This window comes from Chenopodium quinoa, unplaced genomic scaffold (genome assembly GCF_001683475.1).
Source record: "Chenopodium quinoa cultivar QQ74 unplaced genomic scaffold, ASM168347v1, whole genome shotgun sequence".
Lineage (NCBI taxonomy): Eukaryota > Viridiplantae > Streptophyta > Magnoliopsida > Caryophyllales > Amaranthaceae > Chenopodium > Chenopodium quinoa.
The window spans coordinates 5,675,941-5,699,006 of NW_018743175.1; the positions used below are offsets into that span (position 1 = coordinate 5,675,941).

The 23,066-nt window shown below is 35.8% G+C and overlaps 3 protein-coding genes across 5 annotated transcripts; 1 reads left to right on the plus strand and 2 right to left on the minus strand.

Annotated features, from left to right (window-relative positions):
- Window positions 1–6,839: 6,839 nt before the first annotated feature.
- Window positions 6,840–11,525, minus strand: LOC110732744 (protein INAPERTURATE POLLEN1-like). 2 transcript variants are annotated; one of them, XM_021912733.1, is made up of 3 exons: window positions 10,031–11,525; window positions 9,810–9,924; window positions 6,840–7,388 (listed from the first exon to the last, which is right to left on the minus strand). In XM_021912733.1, exon 1 carries the CDS (start codon window positions 10,893–10,895, stop codon window positions 10,143–10,145), a length of 753 nt encoding a protein of 250 aa, XP_021768425.1. In that variant the 5' UTR covers window positions 10,896–11,525; the 3' UTR covers window positions 6,840–7,388; window positions 9,810–9,924; window positions 10,031–10,142. The 2 variants fall into 2 exon arrangements, with proteins under 2 accessions (XP_021768425.1, XP_021768424.1); XM_021912732.1 differs by lacking the exon at window positions 6,840–7,388 and having other exon boundaries at window positions 7,398–9,924.
- A 93-nt stretch (window positions 11,526–11,618) lies between these two features.
- LOC110732745 (probable xyloglucan galactosyltransferase GT19) lies at window positions 11,619–14,624 on the plus strand. Its single transcript, XM_021912734.1, has 2 exons — window positions 11,619–13,106; window positions 13,995–14,624. Exons 1-2 carry the CDS (start codon window positions 12,175–12,177, stop codon window positions 14,404–14,406), a joined length of 1,344 nt encoding a protein of 447 aa, XP_021768426.1. The 5' UTR covers window positions 11,619–12,174; the 3' UTR covers window positions 14,407–14,624.
- A 258-nt stretch (window positions 14,625–14,882) lies between these two features.
- On the minus strand, window positions 14,883–22,629 carry LOC110732746 (3-oxoacyl-[acyl-carrier-protein] synthase III, chloroplastic). 2 transcript variants are annotated; one of them, XM_021912736.1, is made up of 8 exons: window positions 21,738–22,629; window positions 18,798–18,946; window positions 18,288–18,424; window positions 17,116–17,215; window positions 16,909–17,027; window positions 16,117–16,181; window positions 15,734–15,956; window positions 14,883–15,563 (listed from the first exon to the last, which is right to left on the minus strand). In XM_021912736.1, the coding sequence occupies exons 1-8, from the start codon at window positions 21,935–21,937 to the stop codon at window positions 15,342–15,344; spliced, it is 1,215 nt and encodes a 404-aa protein (XP_021768428.1). In that variant the 5' UTR covers window positions 21,938–22,629; the 3' UTR covers window positions 14,883–15,341. The 2 variants fall into 2 exon arrangements, with proteins under 2 accessions (XP_021768428.1, XP_021768427.1); XM_021912735.1 differs by having other exon boundaries at window positions 17,116–17,221; window positions 21,738–22,627.
- Window positions 22,630–23,066: the final 437 nt, after the last annotated feature.

Genomic DNA, 23,066 nt, shown 5'->3' on the forward strand with positions numbered 1-23,066 from the left:
TCAGAGCTAGGGACTTGGTGTTGCTGACTTACTTCTGCCAGGTTCAAGTATGCACGGCGTGTAAAGCTGGTGCAACATGCATCAGTCTAATTAAGTCTTTGTAAGTACCAGTGCTCTCGTAGTCTCGGAGTGCACTGTATAATGCTAGCAGAATTGTGTTTTATGTCCACAGTAATTCAAAATTATGAAACCATTTACCATAGGAACCACAGATATCGGACTTAAACCATATGTCCAGAGTCATCACATTCTGGCAGCTAATACTAATACTAATCTAATCAGTTAAGGTCGTCTGATCAATCTCTCAGCTAGCTCTTTCAGTGATGTGTATTTTGACGGTTTATATTTGATGGAAGGATTTGAGTGATTTTAAGGGTGGAAATTTGAAAGATAGTCTTAGAAGGCAACGACTTCTAAGTTTGATTTTAGGAGTAACGATCCCAAAACCCTAGTTAACAACTAGTTTGAACCTTAACAAAGTTCTCTTCAAGCAAAAGCTCAATAATCTCAAATTATAATTCATAAAACATCTTGTTAAAATAATTGACATACAACTAGTATATATAGGAAAAATAAATCTATCCTACTTGCCCTGCAAGCAAACTAAATAAAAAGCCCTAATAATTAATTAATGAACCAAGAGAGCCCACTAATTAATTAACACAACTTTGGAAGCCCAAGGCCCCATAACTACTACTAAGAAAATAATAAAAACATTATTAAAAACTCACTTGTAAAACCCCTACTTTAAGAGTAAGGCAAAACCAAGAGAGTACCTAAATAAAGCAATAAAAATAGTTATAAGGAAGGGGACTCGATTCACATCATTCCCTCCCTCTTAAAAAAAAACTTGCCCTCAAGTTTCGTTCGGAAGACAAGGTACCAAGTCACTAGCCCTCATAGTAGCGCAAATTCCCGCTCCAAGAAGTACTTGAAAAGTATCATAATTCTCCCTATGCACAATCTTGAAAGGTCCTTCCTCTAATGGTTCATTCTTACCTCTAGAATTATTAAAGATTTTTTGAGCATTTAAAGATAAGAAAACATACTCACCAATCTCAAAAGGGTGTTGGTTTCTCAATGACAACATATTAGCCCTTCTTTCCTTTTTGTTAAGTTTAGGCATAATCAACAACTCTCTAGCAGGAGCTTGAATAGGTGGCGCCTTAGGGGGTAAAGGATGTAATTGGACTCTCTTATCCCCAACCTTCACTGAATAAACATTTGTAACACCATTAAATAACACCCCTCGATCATATTGCCAAGGACGACCCAAGAGTATAGAACAAGCAGTCATAGGTAAAATATCACACCATACACTATCAGAATATGAACCCATGGAAAAGTTCACCAAAGCTTGCCTTTTAACCTGTAGTCCATCTCCATCATGTAACCAATTAAGCTTGTAAGGAGTAGGATGGTCCCTAGTAGAAAGATTCATAGTGTCAACCAACTTAGTAGATGCAACATTGGTGCACGATCCCGTATCTATAATCAACGAGCAACTCCTATCACCCACTTTGCATATAGTATGGAACAAATTTTCCCTTTGCTCATGTGTAGTAGGAGGAACAAAATTAGCATGCAAAACTCTCCTTAAGATACCGATATGGTGATGTTCAGGTTCAGGAGTAATCTTTTCTTGACCCTCAAACTCTTCAAAATCAAACTCTTCCTCTGTATTGAGCAAACATGTACTCTCCTTCTCTTTCTCTTCTTGGTCAAGATAAGCCAACAACATTCTATGTTCCTTCTTGGATACCGTCACTTTGTTACCACAATCTCTAGCAATGTGTCCCATGCCTTGACACTTGAAACAAACTTTTTTCGCCAATGCAGCTTGTTCGGGAGTAACAACAATCATCTTCCCTTCATTGTTTGAATTGTTAGAGTTGATATTCGAACCCTCACCATTAAAGAATGACTTCCTCTCCTTGAAATAAGAAATTTTCTTTTCTTTCTCCTGTTTCTCAAATCTCTCTGCCAACCTTAAGACATCATCAAAGAACACATAATTTGATGTTTCCACCTTGTGAGAAATCGAAGGTGTTAACCCTTTTATGTATCGTCCAATCTTCATCTCCTCTTTTTCCTGCAAATCACAAAGCATGCACAATTTCTCAAACTCTTTAGTGTATTCAGCGACACTAAGATTCTTTTGTTCAAGATGATTCAACTTCAAGAATTGATCTTGGATAAATTCCCGTGGTAGGAACCGTTTCCTTAATTGTCTCTTCAACTCGTTCCAAGTATTAATTCGTGGCTCATCTTCTCTCAATCTCTTGGCACGTAAATTCTCAAACCATAGAGAAGCATATCTCGTCAGTTTTAGGTTTGCAACCTTGTAGGCTTTTTGCTCATCAAAACCTTTATAATCAAAGACCTTTTCCATCTGACGAACCCAATCTAAAAAGTCTTCGGCATCCCCATCACCTGTAAATTCCGGAAGTTCCAACAACTTCAAATCTCGATCATTGTCAATTGGAAAATTTCTCATGATTCCCCTAGGTTGTTCGTTGTTGATTATTCTTCCTTCCCCAATCACTTGAGTAGACAAAGTTTCAACCCTTTGATTGGTTTGAGCAATTTCTTGTGTACTCTTCTCAATTTTCTCATTCATTCGTTCAAGACTCGCATTAAAATTTCTCATCATATCAACAAGCATAGTATCCAGATCTTCCTTTGTTAAAGTACTCATGATGTCAAAATAATCACAGTCCTATTCGTGGCCAATTATCTCCAAAAATAATAATCTTGCAGCAAGTCGTACTAAAGGCAATAAAAATATTTTGATAAAGCAAACAAAGCAACTAATTACCAAAATACAATCACCTTAAATTAGTATGCTTTAAAATTCAATTAATACCACCGACTACGATAACTGCAACACAACAATAATGACGGCACAACTTATTCTTCTAACTAAACCAATACTTTGTAATTTGGCAGCAATTCCACTAACTCACCAAGCAAATTAAGAGCACATACCAACAAGTAAACTACTATGTAGAAGTTACGAGTACCTTTTGCACAGATACCAACGAATTCTGCAATTCATCCGCTTGAGTACGAATAAGGATTTTTTTTTTCTTCTTATCAATCGTGTAAGTCGGGAGAACTTACAAAACCTGGCTCTGATACCAATTTGATGTGTATTTTGACGGTTTATATTTGATGGAAGGATTTGAGTGATTTTAAGGGTGGAAATTTGAAAGATAGTCTTAGAAGGCAACGACTTCTAAGTTTGATTTTAGGAGTAACGATCCCAAAACCCTAGTTAACAACTAGTTTGAACCTTAACAAAGTTCTCTTCAAGCAAAAGCTCAATAATCTCAAATTATAATTCATAAAACATCTTGTTAAAATAATTGACATACAACTAGTATATATAGGAAAAATAAATCTATCCTACTTGCCCTGCAAGCAAACTAAATAAAAAGCCCTAATAATTAATTAATGAACCAAGAGAGCCCACTAATTAATTAACACAACTTTGGAAGCCCAAGGCCCCATAACTACTACTAAGAAAATAATAAAAACATTATTAAAAACTCACTTGTAAAACCCCTACTTTAAGAGTAAGGCAAAACCAAGAGAGTACCTAAATAAAGCAATAAAAATAGTTATAAGGAAGGGGACTCGATTCACATCATTCAGGGTGTGTTTTGACCCTATTTAGGGCACCCATTTGTTGTTTCAAAGGTCACACTCAAACAGAAAAATTAAAGAAGATAACATGTGTCACATAGGAGCTTCTCTTCAGGTTAATGAGGAGACAGCAGGAACTGGATAACATAGAAAAGCTCCACTTGAAAATTATCACATCGAGAAGGCATCGTCTCACAGTGTTTCTATTATCACTCTTAATGATGAGATTACTTCAAAATAGCTTAAGAAAACACATGTTCTATGAGCTGTACTTGCACATTATTGTATCGATGTTAAAGGCAAGTCTAAGGATTCTCATAGACAATGTGGAAAGCTCTGCAAATCATGGGGCTTCTGTAATGCAGATCTAAATACCTAGCGTTTAAACTAAACCTTAATCTGAAACAAACAGCATGAAACTCGGTGCAATTAAGCAGGCAGTCTCAAGAAGCAGAAGATATTATATAATAGCTGGGGATAAAGACTGTACCAATTACTAACTACGCTATGGGCATATCATTCAATTAAGAGGCACTATAGATCCAAGGGAAAACATTGCAAGAGACACAAACAACCCTTAATTCACAAGTTGCACATAAAATACTCAACTGAACAGAGTAAACCTAATATCAGCATTATTAGGATAAAAGTTGAGCACCTCAGATATGAGGCTTCAGGTTGCTGTAGTATGTTCAATGATCTGAATCTACAAGCCACATAGAAGAGCTAACGGCCCATCTGAGATGAGATGATTATTGACAAATGACAATGATAAGCGGAATTAGTACTGATATTGGGAAATCTTATCCTAAAAATTATAGCACTACAAGTAGTTCATTTTTAAACGAATGAGATACAGTTCCCATGGTTTCATCAGAATTACAGAAATTTAGGAAATGAGTTTAGCCAAATGAGTGACGAAGGGGTGAAAGATGTTCAATAGAGACAATCCCTCACAGATTATACATCCAATAAGCAGTAACTGGCAGCACTATCTTAAGATAATGCTGTTCATATAACCCTAAATCAAAGCTCAAATCATGTGCGAGGGCACTCACGAGTAAATACTCCCTCCGTCCCATATTATAGTTCATGTTTGTATTTTTCACGGTATTTAAAAAATGAGAGGAGGAAGTGGATGAAGTAAATAAAAAAAAGGTGAAAAGTACAATTATTGACAAAAGTTAGATAGGGTAAAGTTAATGAAGTACATAAAAAAAGATGAAAAGTACAATTATAAACAAAAATTAGAGAGAGAAAGTAGAAAAAAGTACAAGTCATGTGTAAAATTCAAGGGTAATTTAGGAAGTAAAGTTAAAAAAATGAGGATATAATAGTCTTTAATTACTACCCAAAAATAGAAATAAGAACAATATTTTGGTTCTCCAAATTAGGAAAACAGGAATCATAATATGGGACGGAGGAAGTAGTAAATACATTAATGAAGTATATAAACAATGGACATAACTCATATAAGTAGCAGACATGATTGTTCAATGGTGGCTTTCTATTGCCACTTGTGCAAAGTGTATGAGAAACATGTAAACATACGCCGTATAAATTTCATGCAGTACACATTATAAATTTTAGTCTTTCAACCTTTTCTTGGGAGGTAAAGTCCATTCTATATTACAGATGGGTTGTACTTGAAAGTTTCTCTATTTAGAATTTTAAATCAGGTACAAGTTAAGTACAGTCATACAGTGATTATCTTTACAATAAACAATGAAATTCCACAGAAAAAGAGAATCTATTTAGACTGGATCGAACAATTACAGACATAAAATCAATGCATGCATGAGATGCGGCATGCAGTCATAATTTTCTCGAAGAAAGTGTAATTTGATTAAGGTAAGACAACAAGTACAAATTTCCATGTTTGGTAATGACAACGTTGATATGCAATGAAAAATCCAAGGAGACAAAATTGCTTTGACTGAAATACAAAAAAGCAACTAGGTTTGGAATTGACCTCTTATTCCAGAAATATTATAATAACAGTTATAAACACAAAAATATGAGAGCCAATATGCATAAACATAACCCGATGTGTAGCTGTAAGTGAGTGTTCCTTATTTCTATACAAGCCACCTATGAAAAGAGGACCCTGTTCAGAAACCACGAAATATCAGGGAATATGAACAGTACAACTTGCAGATTAAGGAATATGAACAGTACAACTTGTAGATTTCAGATAATGTTATCTATTAACTACAAATTGCTCCACTTGTACTTTCTTAATCTCGTACAAGTACAACAATATCAGGAACAAGCAACTACATTGTTCAGATGGCATTATTAGCTTATCTTTATGTGCTCACGTGATTAATTACCCTAATTTATTAACAGTGAGATTCAACCATAACCCAGATACAGATCGGCAAAAAGCATATACTGTGCCCCTACATTGTAAGGAAACACCGGAGGAGGTGGGGGACAATGCCTCTCAAACACCTGGGGAAGGTCTAATCTGACACATCTTAGAGGAAAAACAAGTTTTTAAATGACTAATGAAACATGATTAAGAAGAAAGTACACACGAATGGGTAGCTCTAGGTTTCAGCCATGCATTTCAATGATATGATCTGCACAAAGAATACACCTATACATTTTGAAGAACTCATGCACATGTTGCTTTATGGTAAACAATTCATATAATGTTGAAAATTATACTGTCTTAAAAAAGATCTTGTACTGATACAACCTTCAAGTAGAACTGATTCGAGTTCAAATGCAGCTTGCCAGCTCAAGCCTCAGGTAAAAGTATGGTGCAACTCCTTCACTCACTTGACTCAACATAATCATATACTACGTAGTAAATTAGATTGAAAAAAGAAAATTGCAACGTCCTGTTACTAAAGCTTATGAACATCCGATTATATTATAATAAGATCAGTCTAATTTACTGCTTCATCTTCAAAACAGCTAATTATGTCTGCGATTATGTTATGACTTATGAATCCTAACTAAGATAACATATAATACAGGATAATAAGATGCCATATGTTCTCTTAATGATCTTAGGGCTTATGTCATCCAAAATTCATATTTTAGACATTACAGCATAAAATTACTGCACAGATATCCTTATCATACCCAGTGCCTCAATAAGGCTCAAACGGTCACACCTAGGGCAGGGTGAGGTACTGAGGTTCATATGTATTTTGCGCCACTTAGCCCAGGCAGAGATGTTAGCTTTGGCAGAGCATTGCTTGGAAATACAATGAACAGACCGACTACTTCAAAGCAGACAAAACTTTAAGGCATTGAATAACAGCACAGCAAATAATGAGAATCAATTCAAAGCTGAAATTTACCAAAAATATTTCACTTCACTGAATATAGCAACATATGACAAGAGTTTTGGGGAAAAAAAAAGAAAAATTAAAATTGAAAAAGAACTGCTAAATCATGGAAACAAAAGATTATTGTACAGAAATCATTTCTTCAATCTTTTTTATAGTTTGCACAAAAATAATTGACGCTGACTTTGGTTTATCCTTAATGAAAACTCCTTCTTCCTTGGGATTTTCATCAATTCATCAATATCTTCACTCAGCAATTGATTGAACATACTGAGGACACCATCTAATTATAGTGAACTCACACAATTTTCAGTATTTCATATCAATGTTGCAAGTCCTGCCTCAGCTACAGTCGTAGTTGCTACTTCATAAAATTAGCTTTAGATCCCATCATCAGAAGCTCAGAGACTGGATTGATAGTCATGTTCAAGCAATCTAAACCACACATGATTCCAGCATGACCAAATTAGGCAAAGATCTTGAAATACAATTAGCATTTTCAAGCATTTACCATGACCTAATTAAGCATATATAATCAACTAGGACAAACTATCTTTTGGAATATAAACATAGCATTATAAATAGGTCTCTAGTCCAATCATGCAGCACATTAAAAAGGCTCAGGGCACAGAATGACAAAGTAACCGGCCATGAAGCAAAAGAAAGATAGAGAGCGGGAAAAGCCATAAATGAAAATTTTCTGGGATCAGTCATTTACATCAAACCTCTCTATAGTAAAAGATAGCATATCATTTCAAAAGGCGAGAGCTAAAACACCATAAATATGCTTCTTCACTGATCAAAAGTAGGACTTCATTTATAGACCAATGATACACAATGACACCATGTTTGAAGGTTACATGTAGCACGCAGATGCTGATAAGTTGGTGGATATGCAGTCACACTAGAAAGGATACGATTTGGACTTTGGACAAGGTGTTAAAAAACAGAGGCCCATAAGGAACAAATTCTGAGATACATAGTTGAAAAGACATCAGAATGTAACAGGTAGGAGATATGAGAAGCTCGTATCATCAGCTCAAAGAGCAGATAAAGTCCCAAAAAAACACTTGAGAGAAGCAATAAACACGACATAAAAAACGAAATCTCTTTCTTCTATAGAATTTAGTCCGCATAATTGCCTCATTGATTTGAGCTGATTTGATGATTATAAGTGTCAACTATGAGCCTCAAAAGACTCAAAAATGTTGTTGAGATCTGTTGGATTTAACATAACAGAAACTAAAATTTGAAGCCTGAAATTATTTGAATTGAAATACCCACTGCACCCCTAAAAGAACTGAAGATTTGTTTTGCACAGATCATTCATAAAAATCATAATCTCATCAAGTTCTTGCAGTCAAGTCTTTGCTAAAAAGTCTTACCTTGTTTTTTTTTTTTTTACCTTTTTTATTTTTTTTTTATTTTTTTTTTTATCATACGTAGAATGCTTACAAAACTCTTAACATTTACCAGAAGAGAAGCACAATAACACCGGAAACTGGCAAAGGGCTGTCAAAATTAACTGTCACAAAACCAAATTTCTGTACAGTGGTTCATTTCTTAATACTTCAAGAGGAACAATTTGCTGCTCATGCATGTACATAAATGATAACAATTAGTCTATGCTTTATTTCAGCATAAAGTGAACCCACAAATCCCAGAGAGCACTAAGGAGTACATAAATTACTCTCTGAATTCAGGAAGAGAAGAAACATGAATCTCAGTCCAATGAATGCCAAATTCTATGAATCTATGAGAATCATAAAATGAGCAACTATATAAAATTTCATGGTTTTTGATTTCAAAATCTCTCTAAAAATCAGCCTATAATTCATATGGAGTCATGCAATAATACTACATCGTCCTTAAAAATAGTCGCAGAAGCTTTGCTGTTCATAATGACCCTTATTTCAATTTATGAACTTCAAAAAGTAATGTTAGTTGGTAGCAGTTTACAAGAACCTTTTCTTTTCCCCTTAAGCTTATTATCAGCCACTGCTCCGCACAGCTGCTACAGCAAGTGTGAACATACCCTTGTAAACGGAAATGAACCAGGCTGCTTCAGCCAATTACATGACGAGAATCAGAACATCTCTAGACCGCCTGTCTCTACCTGAGCATCCATCCCACCCTCTTAGCCCCAAGACAATCTTAGAAGAATTTCCCATCTAGTCATCTATTTGTTGATTGTGATCCCATGGATGAAGTTCCACACAATATCATCTTACTCACAAGGGTAAATATCCAATGAGGCAAATGAAAAGAAAAAAAAAATATGAATATAATAAGATGTGAACTTGAATCCCCCTCCTCCCACCCTTCAACCTTACGCAGCAGCCTAACGGTAAGTGGTCCTATATAGTGGGAATGGTAATGGATTTGTATGCAATTTTGCTAGGAAATCTTATTTCCATTACCATGTCAACGGAACTCTACCTCCAAATATGTGTTTTTGGTTCCTCCGAAATAAGCAATAAAATACTCATTGTGTGGCATAGCTATCCAACATTGCAATATCTCTACCTTAGAGTTATACATCCCTTTCAATCTTAGAAGAGTAGCAATCACACAGGGAGGAACAGAAAACTTGCATAGCTTTATAGAGAACTTATTTTCTTACATAGGTAATTCAGTAACATCTATGTTCATTAGGGACCTATTAAGTATTCAATCCATTTGAGACAAATATTCCCTTGGTGACAAGAGCCTGTTTCCCTAGAGATAGCCAAAATAAAAGCAATTAAAGATGAAAAAAGAACATTGCAAGCAACAAGAACTAGTTTATGGAAAATTTGAAATTGATTTATGGATCATAATTGCTATGAAGAGCAAAGTTTTTACAACAGAACTTACGACGCATAGTCGTGGAATGTTTTCTTTCCAGATGAGAATTCACAAGCAGAACATTATAAGAAAAAAACAGTCTTCCTCTACATAATTAACCAACGATTATCAGCCTGATAATTCCCTGCAATCAAAAGAAAAGTTTTAAAAAATAACTCAGCATAACTTTCACATTAATGTAAGCAAATAAAATCAAGATAATAAAGACTAAAATGATGAGAACAACTCACCAAAAGAAGTAAAATTTCCAAGGCAGTCCCTTCCATATCATCCAATTCATCAAAAATTAAGAAATTTGTGACATAAGAAACCAGAATTCCATGAAAATAAACCTTGAACCAATCAATCCACAGGATTCTTAAAGTTGGCAAGTAACGTAGGATCCCAAAACCCAGCATAGAATTTGGCAAGACCTTCAAGAAAAGAAGCAGCTTGATAAACATTCAAAGTCCCCATAATATCAGCAAGAACACTTCTTCTTAACCTATTAGCATCCAAGAAAACACAAGTCATCTTGTCAACCAATTCTCCGACCACCTCATCAACCTCAAAATTCTCACCATTTTTTCTCCACCCAACACCCAATTTCTCAACCAAATCAGCCTGAGTATCTCTAGAACGCGCCACGACAGAAGGAACCATCAATCTCAAACCGCACTCCACCTGTTCGACAAAATGCCCCAAAGAAACATCAACATTTTTCCAGACATTCCAAGGCTTAACCAGAAAACCATTATCAGTCTCATCACTATCATCATCATCTTCTTCAAGAAAAGAACGAAGGAGATTAATGAAGATATAGGGGTGAAAATCGCCAAACCAAAGAAAGGGTTTTTCGAGGGGGTTTCGCCAATCTGGGAAGAGGAGCTGAGAAACATCGTCGTTTGAAGCGAGATCGAGGGCAGCGAAGTAAGAATTGAAATGGGAGTGAAGCAGTTCGACCTGGGTAGCAAGAAGAAGAGGGTCTGGAGAAGGGGAGGAGAGAGAACGAGAGAGAAGAGGAAGAAGGCTGGATTTTAGGGTGTTAATCCAATCTGCGTAGAATTCTTTGAAAGGGCGACAGCTCTTTAATCGATTGATTAAAGCTTTCATCATGGTTGTTAATGGAGTTTTCTTGATTTTCTTCGAAGAGAAAGAGACAAAAACAGGGCGTATGATTGGAGTATGATTAGTTGCAGAGGTTGGAGGGAAGGAGAGATATTAATTGACCGTTGATTAGGGCGCTTTTAATAGGTAAAGTAGGCTTAGCTTATTGGAGGGAATTGTTTCGTGCCTTATTCAAAAACTAGATTAAATCAAACAATGTATAAATCAGCCTAATTAATCCCTTGGATTTTTTTATTTTTTTTTATTCTTTTGACGGAGGGCTAACAGACGATGACTATGTATTTTCGCTTTCTAGCCACACATTCTGACCTCTCATCATTATTCTCGTTATGACTTTTATCGTCGGCTAATAATCATCTATTGTTTAGTCAAATTGGTATGCAATCTTGAGCCACACTACTAATGCTACAGAGTACAAATCATAAATTATTGTCACGACTCATGAATAGTCGTGACCACCTCTATCCTCTTTCTAATATTTGGAAGATTAGGGGTTTTAAAAATTAAAATTAGCGTGTTTTAGATATAAAGTTAGGGTCTTATTTGTTAATTTCTATAAAATCAATTATAAATTATTTGTTCACAAAGGTAAGTTCAAATTTTCATTGATTTGACAAGTTAGTTAATTTGCTAGGTTAAACAAACACACATTTGATTTGTGTTATGCCCAAATTGTATGACCACTAAATAATTTTTTTTTTTTTTTTGGGTGTTTAAGGAGCCGTAAGGGCGGGTGATGAGAATCGATCCCAGAATCATCTGAAACTGGGAGAGGAGCTCTCAACCTTTAACCACTTGAGTTATCCCTCACTTTCACTTAATCATTAAATAAGCTTACTGAAACCTATATAAATGCAACACAATAATTATTTTTAAATTAATACTCGTGATTTGTAATTCAATAATAGGCTTAATCATAAATTTGGGGAAAAACCATCACAAAATGACATTTTTTTTTTTTACAGGCATAAAATCACTTACAATTATCATTTTAAAAAGTTATATCAACGTAATCTTAGCATCATTTACCATCAAATCAAATTAAAGCAAATTCATGAATTCATCCCTTAAAAAACAAAGGAGTCTATTATAATCTATAGTTCCTCCCAAACCATAATCTAGTCAAAATTACAAATCCAACCCAATCTAAATTAACGCTATTTTTTGTTCTCAATACAAAAAGCAAAAAAACAAAACGTAGATAGTACAGTACAACCCTTCACTCTAAAACACCATTCCACTCCCCAGATTAATAACAACAACAGCCATGGCATCCGCCGCAACAACCACCGTCATCCTCATCTTCCTCACATTCTCTCTGCTCAAAACCACCGCATCCTCCGATTCCGACTGCACAGGCCGTCGGATCCACATCAGAAAACTCCCAACAAGATTCAACCTTGACCTTCTCACTAACTGCTCATCTTTCTTCCCATTATACCCCGATTTCTGCCCTCATTTAGCCAATCACGGCCTCGGCCCCAAAACCCATAACCGCTCTCATTCATGGTATCGAACCGACACTCATCTCCTCGAACTCTTCTTCCATCGTCGTCTTCTCGAATACCCTTGTCTCTCTCCTAATCCTCTTCAATCCGACGCCATTTTTCTCCCTTACTACTCTTCTCTTGATTCTCTGCATTTTTTGTACGGTCCTGATTACAATGTCAGTCATCTTCACGGCCTTGATTTGTTCTCCTATCTTCAATCCAACGATCCAGATATCTGGGGTCGAAACAACGGTCATGATCATTTCCTTATTATGGCTCGCACTTCATGGGATTTCTCCCAGCCTTTGCCGGAAAAATCCGGTGATGAAAATGGTGAAGAAATTGAGAGGTTATGGGGGACGTCGTTTTTGATGTTGCCGGAGTTTTTTAATTTGACGGTTTTGACCTTGGAGTCTAGAGCTTGGCCATGGCAGGAACAAGCGATTCCTCATCCGACGTCGTTTCATCCTTCGAGTTTAGGGTTTTTGGATTCTTGGATTTTGCGGGTTCGGAAATCTCGCCGGAGTACGCTCATGTTTTTCGCCGGCGGTGGTGGGAAGTCGCCGACGGGGAACCCGAATGTGAGGAGGAGTATTCGGGAGGAATGTGGGGCGGTTCAGAATTCGTCGGTGTTTGATGGTAGAAGGTTCCAGAAGTTGTGTGAGATTGTTGATTGTTCTAATGGAATTTGCGAGCATGATCCTATTAGGTATTTATTCTCATCATTTTCTCATAAATTTAAGCTTAATTGTGTGATTTAAGATTGTTAGTTTCCTAGTTTAGGTACTAGGTTTATGTTTTTGTGATAATATTAACCTTGGAATGAGAATGGAAACAATCTATCTAGTAATCTGTGTTAGATACACTAAGAAATACATTATGTGTGAACAAGCTGTCATGTAATTCTTTGTGCTGAAGTACCATGGGGTGATAATAAGCCCTAGCATTTTGGTGCTGGCAATTAGGCGAATTATTCGTGCTTGGCTCGGGACAGTAGTGAGAGCTAATCCCGGTCTAAGCTTTGCTCAAATAACTCGATGCTAAATACTTATATACAAATGAAGGAGAATAACTGAGTTGTGATTCCTGCATTAAAAAGTGAGGATTGGTATATCTGAACCTGAAAAATTGTAGGCTTAGTTGGAGCTTGCATTTGAGCTGTCATAACTCATAAGTCGATTGAGCTTCCCAAACTCGAGCTTCTGTACTCTGTACCATACACATATCTTTGCATTAAATAAGATGATGCTACATTGTAGACGTTGTTACCATGTTAAAGAGTACAATACTTGGAGAGGATACAACTCACACAAGTATATCTTGAAAATTTGAGCTCACTATAAAATTGATTGTTGAAAATACCTCATTATTTCCCTAGGTGCACAAGCATAGTTTCCTTTTTTCCGAGTGGTTGAGAGTTGAGACTGGCATTTCACCATTTTAGGTATGTTAGATGCACTTGCTGACTTGCACCTCCTATGAAACCCATAAAAGCCTATTTGTTTAAGAGGGGCACAACCTCCTTCAGCTGTCCTGCAATTTTGAGTGCTTATCGAAGATATGCTCATTAATAGTGATGCTTAAATCCTCTGATTAGGTACATGAAGCCAATGCTGCAGGCTAGCTTCTGCTTGCAACCTCCAGGGGAGACTCCGTCAAGGAGATCAACTTTCGATGGGATACTTGCAGGGTGCATACCTGTTTTCTTCGAAGATCAATCGGCCAAGAATCAATTCCAATGGCATCTTCCGCCTGCTGAGTATGAGGAGTTCTCGGTGACAATACCGAAGGAGGATGTGGTATTTAAAGGATTGAAGGTGGTTGATGTGCTGATGGGGATCCCTCGAGCAGAAGTGAGGAGAATGAGGGAGAAGGTGATGGAGTTGATTCCTAAGGTTATGTATAGGAAGCATGGGAGTTCTTTGGGGCTAAGGGCTAAGAAGGATGCCTTTGATATTGCAATTGAAGGCACCTTGCAGAGAATCAAGGATAGACTGAAGGATGTTTAAGCTGCTGGCTGCTGCAACAGTTTGCACCCCCCCCCCCCTTCTTTTCCTTTTCCCCCTAATTTCAGGCACCAATTGTGTATTTATATTTGTTTTTGCATTCTTTTAAAGGGTATATAAACACAGTATATTAGTATATGAGGAACTATTAGTCACCTTTGTATACTGCGTGTAGATATTTATGCATTCTTTTTGCTAATAAATGGTAGAGTAATCTCACACTTTCTTTTGCTGTAATTTTAGCGTTGTATTGCAATACTCGTGTGAATTTTAGATTTTACAAATAACATTGCTTTAGCATAACCAACATTTTTTATGCGTTTTATGTTTTATATTCAAAAAATTCCTCTTTTATTTTTATAGGAATTTTGTTAGTACAACAGGAAAGAAATATTGAAAATTTTAGTTTCCCCTAAAATATATTCAAACTCAGACCTATTTATCCTTTTCAAAGAAACATTTTTAATGTACTCTGCAACTTAGGAAAATCAGTAATGGCAATGGCTTGTTTAATGAAGATGAAGTACTTAACAATCGTTCAACATACAAGTTTAACAAATACGGAAAACAAGCCTAGAGAAGCTATTGTTTAAATCACTCTACTGACAAAAAATCCTAGCTCTGCTAAACGCTGACTGAGTGAAAAAAGAAAAATGTGAATAACAGCTCAGGAACTTTTATTTTTCTAAGTGAAAATAAATACATCTAATGTAGAAATAAGAAATAAATCGAGCTTTTTCAGGTGATGAACACATGAAGGGGGCCTCTTTGATGGAGCTTTTTGAATTCATAGAAGCTGCAGCTCCTCAGTCATCTATAACAACCAGAGGGAACTAATTCTTCAAGTATGAACTCAAAGTGACGAACAACATTTCTCTGGTCTTCCCCCAAACCCCTTCATCTTTAGCATTAAGATGATTTCGCAAAGTCTTTGTTCTCTAACCCCATCTAATAATGGACGAACCCCAAGTAAGACCAGCACCAAATCCGGATGCAGCAATGATATGTCCCGGCTGAACTTTTCCACTGCGAACGGCTTCATCCAATGCCAAGGGGATTGATGCAGCACTGGTGTTACCATAATTTGCCAAATTAGACAAAACTTGCTCTGGAGGAACCTTCAAACGTGTTGCAACAGCATCAATGATCCTCTGGTTTGCCTGCACTTCCAATTTTAGGGCTTCAATGTATGGGCAAATAAAGCACCATAGTTTTACTTGCAAATTAAGACTGGTAAAAGAGAATTGAATATTCTTCCAATTTCATACGTTAAAATACATGATAGGTTATTTCAGAAAATACATTCACGGATATAAACTGTGCACAATACCTGATGCAATAGTAACCAATCAATATTGGAACCATTTAGACCAGCCTTCTGAAGTGCAGCCTCAATTGACTGGGGCACACATTTAACAGCAAAGCGAAAGACCTCTTTTCCATTCATATTGATACATGAATAAGATTGGCGCCTTGGGGGAAAACCTGTCACAGCACCGTTGCTACCTATTGCTGCATCGATTTTATCATGTCCCAGGGATAAATTTAAATGCCTGCATGTACAAAAAATGCCTGAGAAAATGACTTGCAGCAATTTCACATCTAGTCCAAGTATAACTCAGTAATGATCCTGCTGGCAGGATCTGGAGATGTCCAAGTGTACATAGCTTAAAGACATCTAGTCCGATGGAACATTGAAACTCAAATGCATACCTTGCACCATCGCCGTCACTGTGCAGATCAAAAGCAAACATGCCGTCTTCTTCACTGTTACAGGCCTAGCTGGTCCAATAAAAATACCAGATAAATTTGAGTATGTACAGAACTCCTTGAGGTGTAAGAAATAAATGCCACTCAAGAGTCAAGTCTACAGAGAGTCATCAATATCCCTATCTTATATGCTTGTATTCTCTCCTCTTTCAGACAAAATTTGATCACAAAGAGAATATACAAGAGATGTACCTCAAAGAGAATGTTCAGATAGCTGGTATATGATAACGTAATTCAAGGGAAACATGGCTAATTTACATGTTACAAATTTGCTACAGCATCTCTATACGTATGTATTTCATGATTAGGTGCACAAAGATGACAAAGCACAATATAGATGTTATCGACAAAACTCAAAATATTCATCTAATGTTTAGAAATTGCCTTGAATTTACTCAACAATAGAAGAATGTTATTTAAAGCCCATTTTTCTTTATAAATAAGAAAAACAGGTGCACATGTTTGCTTGAATAAAATAAAAATTCCAACTGATAGCAGGCGAGGAAATTAGTAGTTATCATTTGATATTACAGTAAAAAAGGGTAATTCTCATCAACCCTTGCACCTTTTCCTAGAATCTTTGTTTTTAAAGAGTGTATAGGTAAACAATACTACAGGCACCCTCACAATTTCAAAAGGAAAATACTTAAGGAGAGAGCCTTAGGAGTCGCAAAACAAAAAATTAATTCATATAAAAACAAACAAATAAGATCCAAAAGAATATTGGCAGCTCACCTGCACTACTACAGCACCAGCAGCATCACCAAAAAGTATGCAGGTCCCTCTATCAGTCCAGTCAACAAAACGAGAAAGAGCATCAGCACCTATAACTAACACATTCTGAAATCCACCACCTGCAATTTATAAAGTAAACAATTAAATTTTTTATTCTAGAGATTGAATACAAAAACTTTATGAGAGCAAAGATAACAAAGTCAATACCCCTTACGTGACAGGCAGCTGATACCAAACCCATCAGAAATCCACTGCAAGCTGCAGTAATATCATAAGACAAAGGACTTCGGGTGCATCCCAATGCTCTCTGTATCTGATTAAGGATACATTAATTGAATGGTTCACAAGGCAATATAAAATTATAAGTGCAAGATATGCATCTACATTCAGGAATTAAAATTTCTGCTTATACGGTTATACCAATACTATTATCATCATCAACCATTACCTATTACAAGCATTCACCTTATTACTTTCCATTTTTTAACCTTGACTGCTTAGTAGTATTGAATCTACAAAAATCATTAAGATATGTTCATGTCATCATGAGCATTGGGCCACAAAGGAATTCAGCAGTTTCAATTGAAAAATTATACAATAAACAAGCATAAGGCACAATTATATTCGATTGATCTAATCTAAGTTGAATTGTTGGTAAACATCTGTTTATATCCTTAGCTTTCCATATTCATATATTATGTGAAATCGAGCCACAAAGGAATTCAACAGTTCCACTAAGTTGAATGTTAGGAATTTACACAAGCAGCAAACATTAGGCAAAATTATATTTGATTGATGGGGGTGACCTCATTTAAGTTGAATGTAAGTAAAGTAATATTGGTTTATATCCTAAGCTTTCTATATCTAAACTCAGCTTTCTCATGCCTTTTCGGCAAAAGAAAAAAGTTTCAATACACTAATACATAGAAAATCTGCTCCTGGGCACAATAACTAATTTTTATCCAAAATGTTTTCGAACCAAAAAACAAACAAACAAAAAAAAAAAAAAAAAAAAAAAAAAAAAAAAAAAAAAAGAAGAAGAAGAAGAAAGAAAGACATGCACACACTGACACTATGACACCCAAGTTCATGACCAGCTGTGACTCTAAGAAGCTGTTTCTAGAAATTTACAAAACTAACAGCTGAAGCACCTGGATCGCATAAAACCCATTGGTTAAACATTTTACAAAGTCAACTTGCAGCATGAGACATATATAGAAATTATCATGCTCTGTTTGAAATTTTTTACATTTGCAGAACACACACATATGTATTGTAGTCGATGTAGATGGTTTCTTCGTGGGGGATGGGGGTGGGTAAGGAATCCTAAAAGCTGAAATACATAAATTAAAGAGTAGTTGACATCAAGAAAAAGTTACCTGAGGAGCACTGCCAAAGAGGTCCTCGGGTGTAGAGGTGCACATCAAGACAAGATCAATATCATCAGGCTCAACATTGGCCATCTGAAGAGCATTCCTTGCTGCTTCGGTGGCCAAGCCCACCAAACTATCCTCACCTGTAATAGAGCAACAAAACCTAAAAATCGGACTGGGACATAAACTAATTCAAAGAATAACTCGTAGACAGACAACCAGAATCCATATCTCTCTCAGTTGGTTTGGTTTGATTTATAACATGTACAACTTTGAAAGAAGTAAATAAACCTACTGAAATTCAGTTTACAATCAGATCAAGGGTTTTGCTGACCTAGCACTGTTTAGTTAGACATACATAATAGCAAGTCTGACCCAAAAGACAAAGCCATGACAGCAACAGATAGCAGACTTATGAAGGTCACTATGAGTTTTCGAATATACAGGAATCAACAATAGACAGTAACACAACCCTTTCCAAAGTTCCTTATAATGTACAAGTGAATAGACACTGACCTGAAAGGACATGTCGATTACGAATTCCAGTTCGAGTAGATATCCATTCATCCGAAGTTTCGACAATTTTAGAAAGGTCATCATTAGAGATCTGCAGCTTGGGTACAGCAGAACCACAACCCACAAGCTTACAACCCCTATTTATCAGCCTGCATTAAGAACCATCAAAATCAGCAAATTCAATAAGAGCTCGTGAGATAACCAGTGTAGATTTTTTTTCAAAAGAAAAAGGGTAATGAAATGGAAATATTGGGAAGCCAAAGATCCACATACTGGAAGGAAAAAATGTGTAGAAGAACCATCATGACATCTAGATAGGCAAAGCTTATAGCGATACTTACATGGGGGACAACAGAAGGCAAACACTTAACAAGTTTAACTTAAACAACCCCCAAGGAATAAAAATTAAGGAAAAGAAATCTTAAGTTAGGATGAGACGATGAGCACTGACTTACAGACTACCACATAGAAACCCAGAAGAAGTGTGACCCGTCCTAAAGCTCATAGGACATTAAAGAAAGCAAAGACCAGCTTCATACTCAACTATCAATCAATCAATCAAAATCTTAATCCCATTAAATGGGGTTGGCTACATGAACCAAATTTGATTATTCCATGTAGTCATCGACAAAAATCTTCCTCCTCCATCCCTTACGATCCAATGTCTCATCCTCATGCAAATCCATATACTTCATATCCTTCCTAACTCCTTCCAACCAAGTCATTTTCGGTCTCCCTCTCCCTCATTTAACCCCTCCACGGTCCCACTCTTCCCCTCTCCGTACCGGTGCACCCTCGGATCTCCGTCTTACATGCCCAAACCAACACAGGCGATTTTCCCTCATTTTGTCTGCAATGCCTGTAGTCTGTCACACCTACTTTCTTGCGAATAACCTCGGGTTCTATCTCTTGGAATGTTCCCACACATCCATCTTAACATGCGCATTTTCATAACCTTCATCTTTTTAATGTGCTCCTTCTTAGAAACGCAACATTCTGTACCATAGAGCAACACTGGTCGTATGACAGTCCCTTAGAATTTTCCCTTCAACTGTAAGGGAATGCTTTGGTCACATAATACTCCCGTAGCCGCTCTCCATTTAAGCCACCCCGACTTAATCCTGTGGACCACGTCTTGATCAATGTCATCATTTTTCTGGATAATCGACCCAAGATATTTAAAACATTCACTCATGGTTAAGTCCTTCCATCCAAACTGACCACATCATTGTTTGTCCCCCTCTGAGTACCAAAGCGGCATACCAAATATTCAGTCTTACTCCGACTTAGCTTAAACCCACTAGATTCCAACCTTTGCCTCCATTGCTCCAACTTGGCATTAACCCCATATTTGGTTTCATACTCAACTATCTAATGACTAAATTATGTTGCCCCAGAATGATCTTACCAAAACTACAATATTCTAATTACAACTCACATAAGTTCATGGAATGTTGAAGCAGTTGGAAGTATTAACAGCAAATTGCAATCCCACTACACAAACACTATTCTATTGACATATCCCACACCCAACAACCCAAACCTTAGTCAATTATGCAAATTTAATATCCAATGGTAAATATAGTCAGATGTTTCAAAGCTTCGTAAGAGGGATGATGAAGCCAAAGGAACAGACAGGTCATTTTATTGACTCCAGTAGAAGGCCCTTAATGTCAATCTCAAAAGCAATGTGCCTATACTCTCAATGCATAACCCTAATGCTACCTAAAGCTGATAGTGGCTAGCGCCGCTAGCCACTTCATCAACTATTTTCAATAAATCAACTGAATATATATAGATACCTCAAACACACATTAATAGCAAGAATTGCAAGGAAACCAATTTATCCAAATGACAACCTTAGGTTTTTAATAGGGTGGAAAAGTGGGATCAATATTTAGGAATATAAGTGCAAGTTTGGAATGAAATTTGGATAAGAAATAAGTTGGAACCAAAAAAGGAGAAAGGGTTATGTTAACAGTTATTTTTATTTGTTGTTTGGTATACATACAGAAATGAATCCCTTGTATGGAGTAGTAAATTGGGGATTGAAGAGAGAGACATTTTTGTCACCACATAGTTGGGAAAGGTAGCAATAGGGTGGTAACGGTTAGCTTTATAACATAGAGTTTGTTACCACACCTCTCATACCAAACATTAGGTAATGGAAATGGTTGATTGATTCCATTCCGCAACTGAAAAATACTATATAAAAACAAGCTATAAGTGTTTTAAACATATCACATTGTTAATCTTGTACTATAGCTGAAAGAAAAGAACGTCCCACACAATAACTTTGTCTTCTAAATAAGAAGACATAAGCAAGGGGCTCAACACTAGTCTTGACCAAGTGAAAATTCAACATTGGTTCCTTACAAATTGAGCTTGATATGATTTCCACTACACATCCTAGAAAGCCCAAGTGAAATTTCATCCTAAAGGCCAGAACCGATAGGCATTAGGAATCACAACCCATAACCTCATTCAGGTTATATTAATCGCTCAAGGTCAATAATTTTTTTTGGTGCAGAACCACTATCCAATTGACAATTTTACATTCAAAACAATTATTGTTTACATTATCTTTTAGCTACCCATTCAGAGCCGTATACTCATTGATCATCCATCAAACACACATAACAATCATCATTTTTTTTATTTTCTTTTTTGAAGAACATAACAATCATCATATCATTCCTATGTACTTCATAAGATCGATCAAATGTCACATAATTCACTATCTCCTCAAATTTAGAAGCAGATTCCAGTGCATGTCTCGTACAGTACTAAATTCGGATCTTAAGATTAAATGTTTAATTAGAAAACCCCATCACATTGTATAATTAATATGAACATTGCATGAATTAGCAAATCAAATTGATCACACATAATATAATGATCAATAAAGAAATATAAAAACCAATGAAAGATGAAGAATACCTAGAAGCCCTTGATTCAGTGGAAGAAACACCAGCAGCAGCATGTTTCTCAGCACCTTCAATGGAAGAACAAAAAACCCTTTTGCTGATACCCAAATAGGAACAAAACCCAGATCCATTTAAGCTTAAAGATGGAGAAATTCTGTTGTTGAGAGTTGAAGAAGGTACAGAAGGTGAAAGAAAAGCATAAGAAGCCGCCATTTGTTGTTCTTAAAAGAGGAGTGAGAAATAGAGATTGAAAAGGAGAGATCTTTAGCTGGGAAAAATGTGAAAGATGATAATTTGGGAGTAATTTATGCCCATTGACAGAGAAATTAGGAGGTTTTATTAGAAGAAATAAATATGAGGAGGAAATACTGTTGGTGAACTATTGACAGGAAAATCAATTTTTCGGAGACTCCAAAGAAGAGAAGAGATTGGTGAAGTGATGGGAGATTTGGTGACATTTTGCAAAAATTAATTTAATATAGTAATGACGTCTTTATTACTCTGTGACTGTCACAAATGTACCGTTCCAAGAAAAAACCTTGAATCATTAAAAACGAGTTGATTCACATTGAAATTTTTTTCAATATTTCTTTTTTCCCCCATTTTTTTTTTTTTTTTTTTTTTTGGTTGGTTGATAGGATGAATGACTTTATTGAATCAGCATTTCTTAGACTTTTATAGACTAAGTAAACCCAAATAAGCAAGTTAATGTTTGAGAGCAGAGAGCTCTTACGTACTTCCAAGCAAATGTAGTTGGTGAGACTTAAATTTGTGACTTCAAAATCACAAGTGGGTTTTGCACCAACTCCACCAATAAGCAAGCTTGGTTGAATATATACACTAGATAAAAGCCCGTGTGATACACAGTTTTTTTTATTCATAAATTTCATGAAAAGATATTATTCTTAGTTAGACCATATTATATTTTGATAAAATTACTATTGCTAATTAGAATAGGATAGTTTTTTATTAATTTTATGTGATTATAATGCGAATTTATTCGTTGATATTAGTTATTAGAAAATGACATTTATTAAAAATAAATAAATTTTAGTTATATTATCTCATTCGTCAGATATTATGATAAAGAGTTTAATGTGAAAATATATATTTTTTTTAAATAATTTTAATTCTAAACCACTGTTCGTAGTTTTTTACCTAAGCTAGCACTTGAAATTAATTCTCAAATCTCATTTGTTAATTATGTTGATGTGGCGATTGAATTTTTTTATTCTAAAATGAAATTTAAATCTCTTTTTTCATTGGTCGGAATAATACTTTTTTATGTGGTGCTCTAAAAACTCTTGAAAAATGTCATCTTTATTTATATGTATGTATGTAT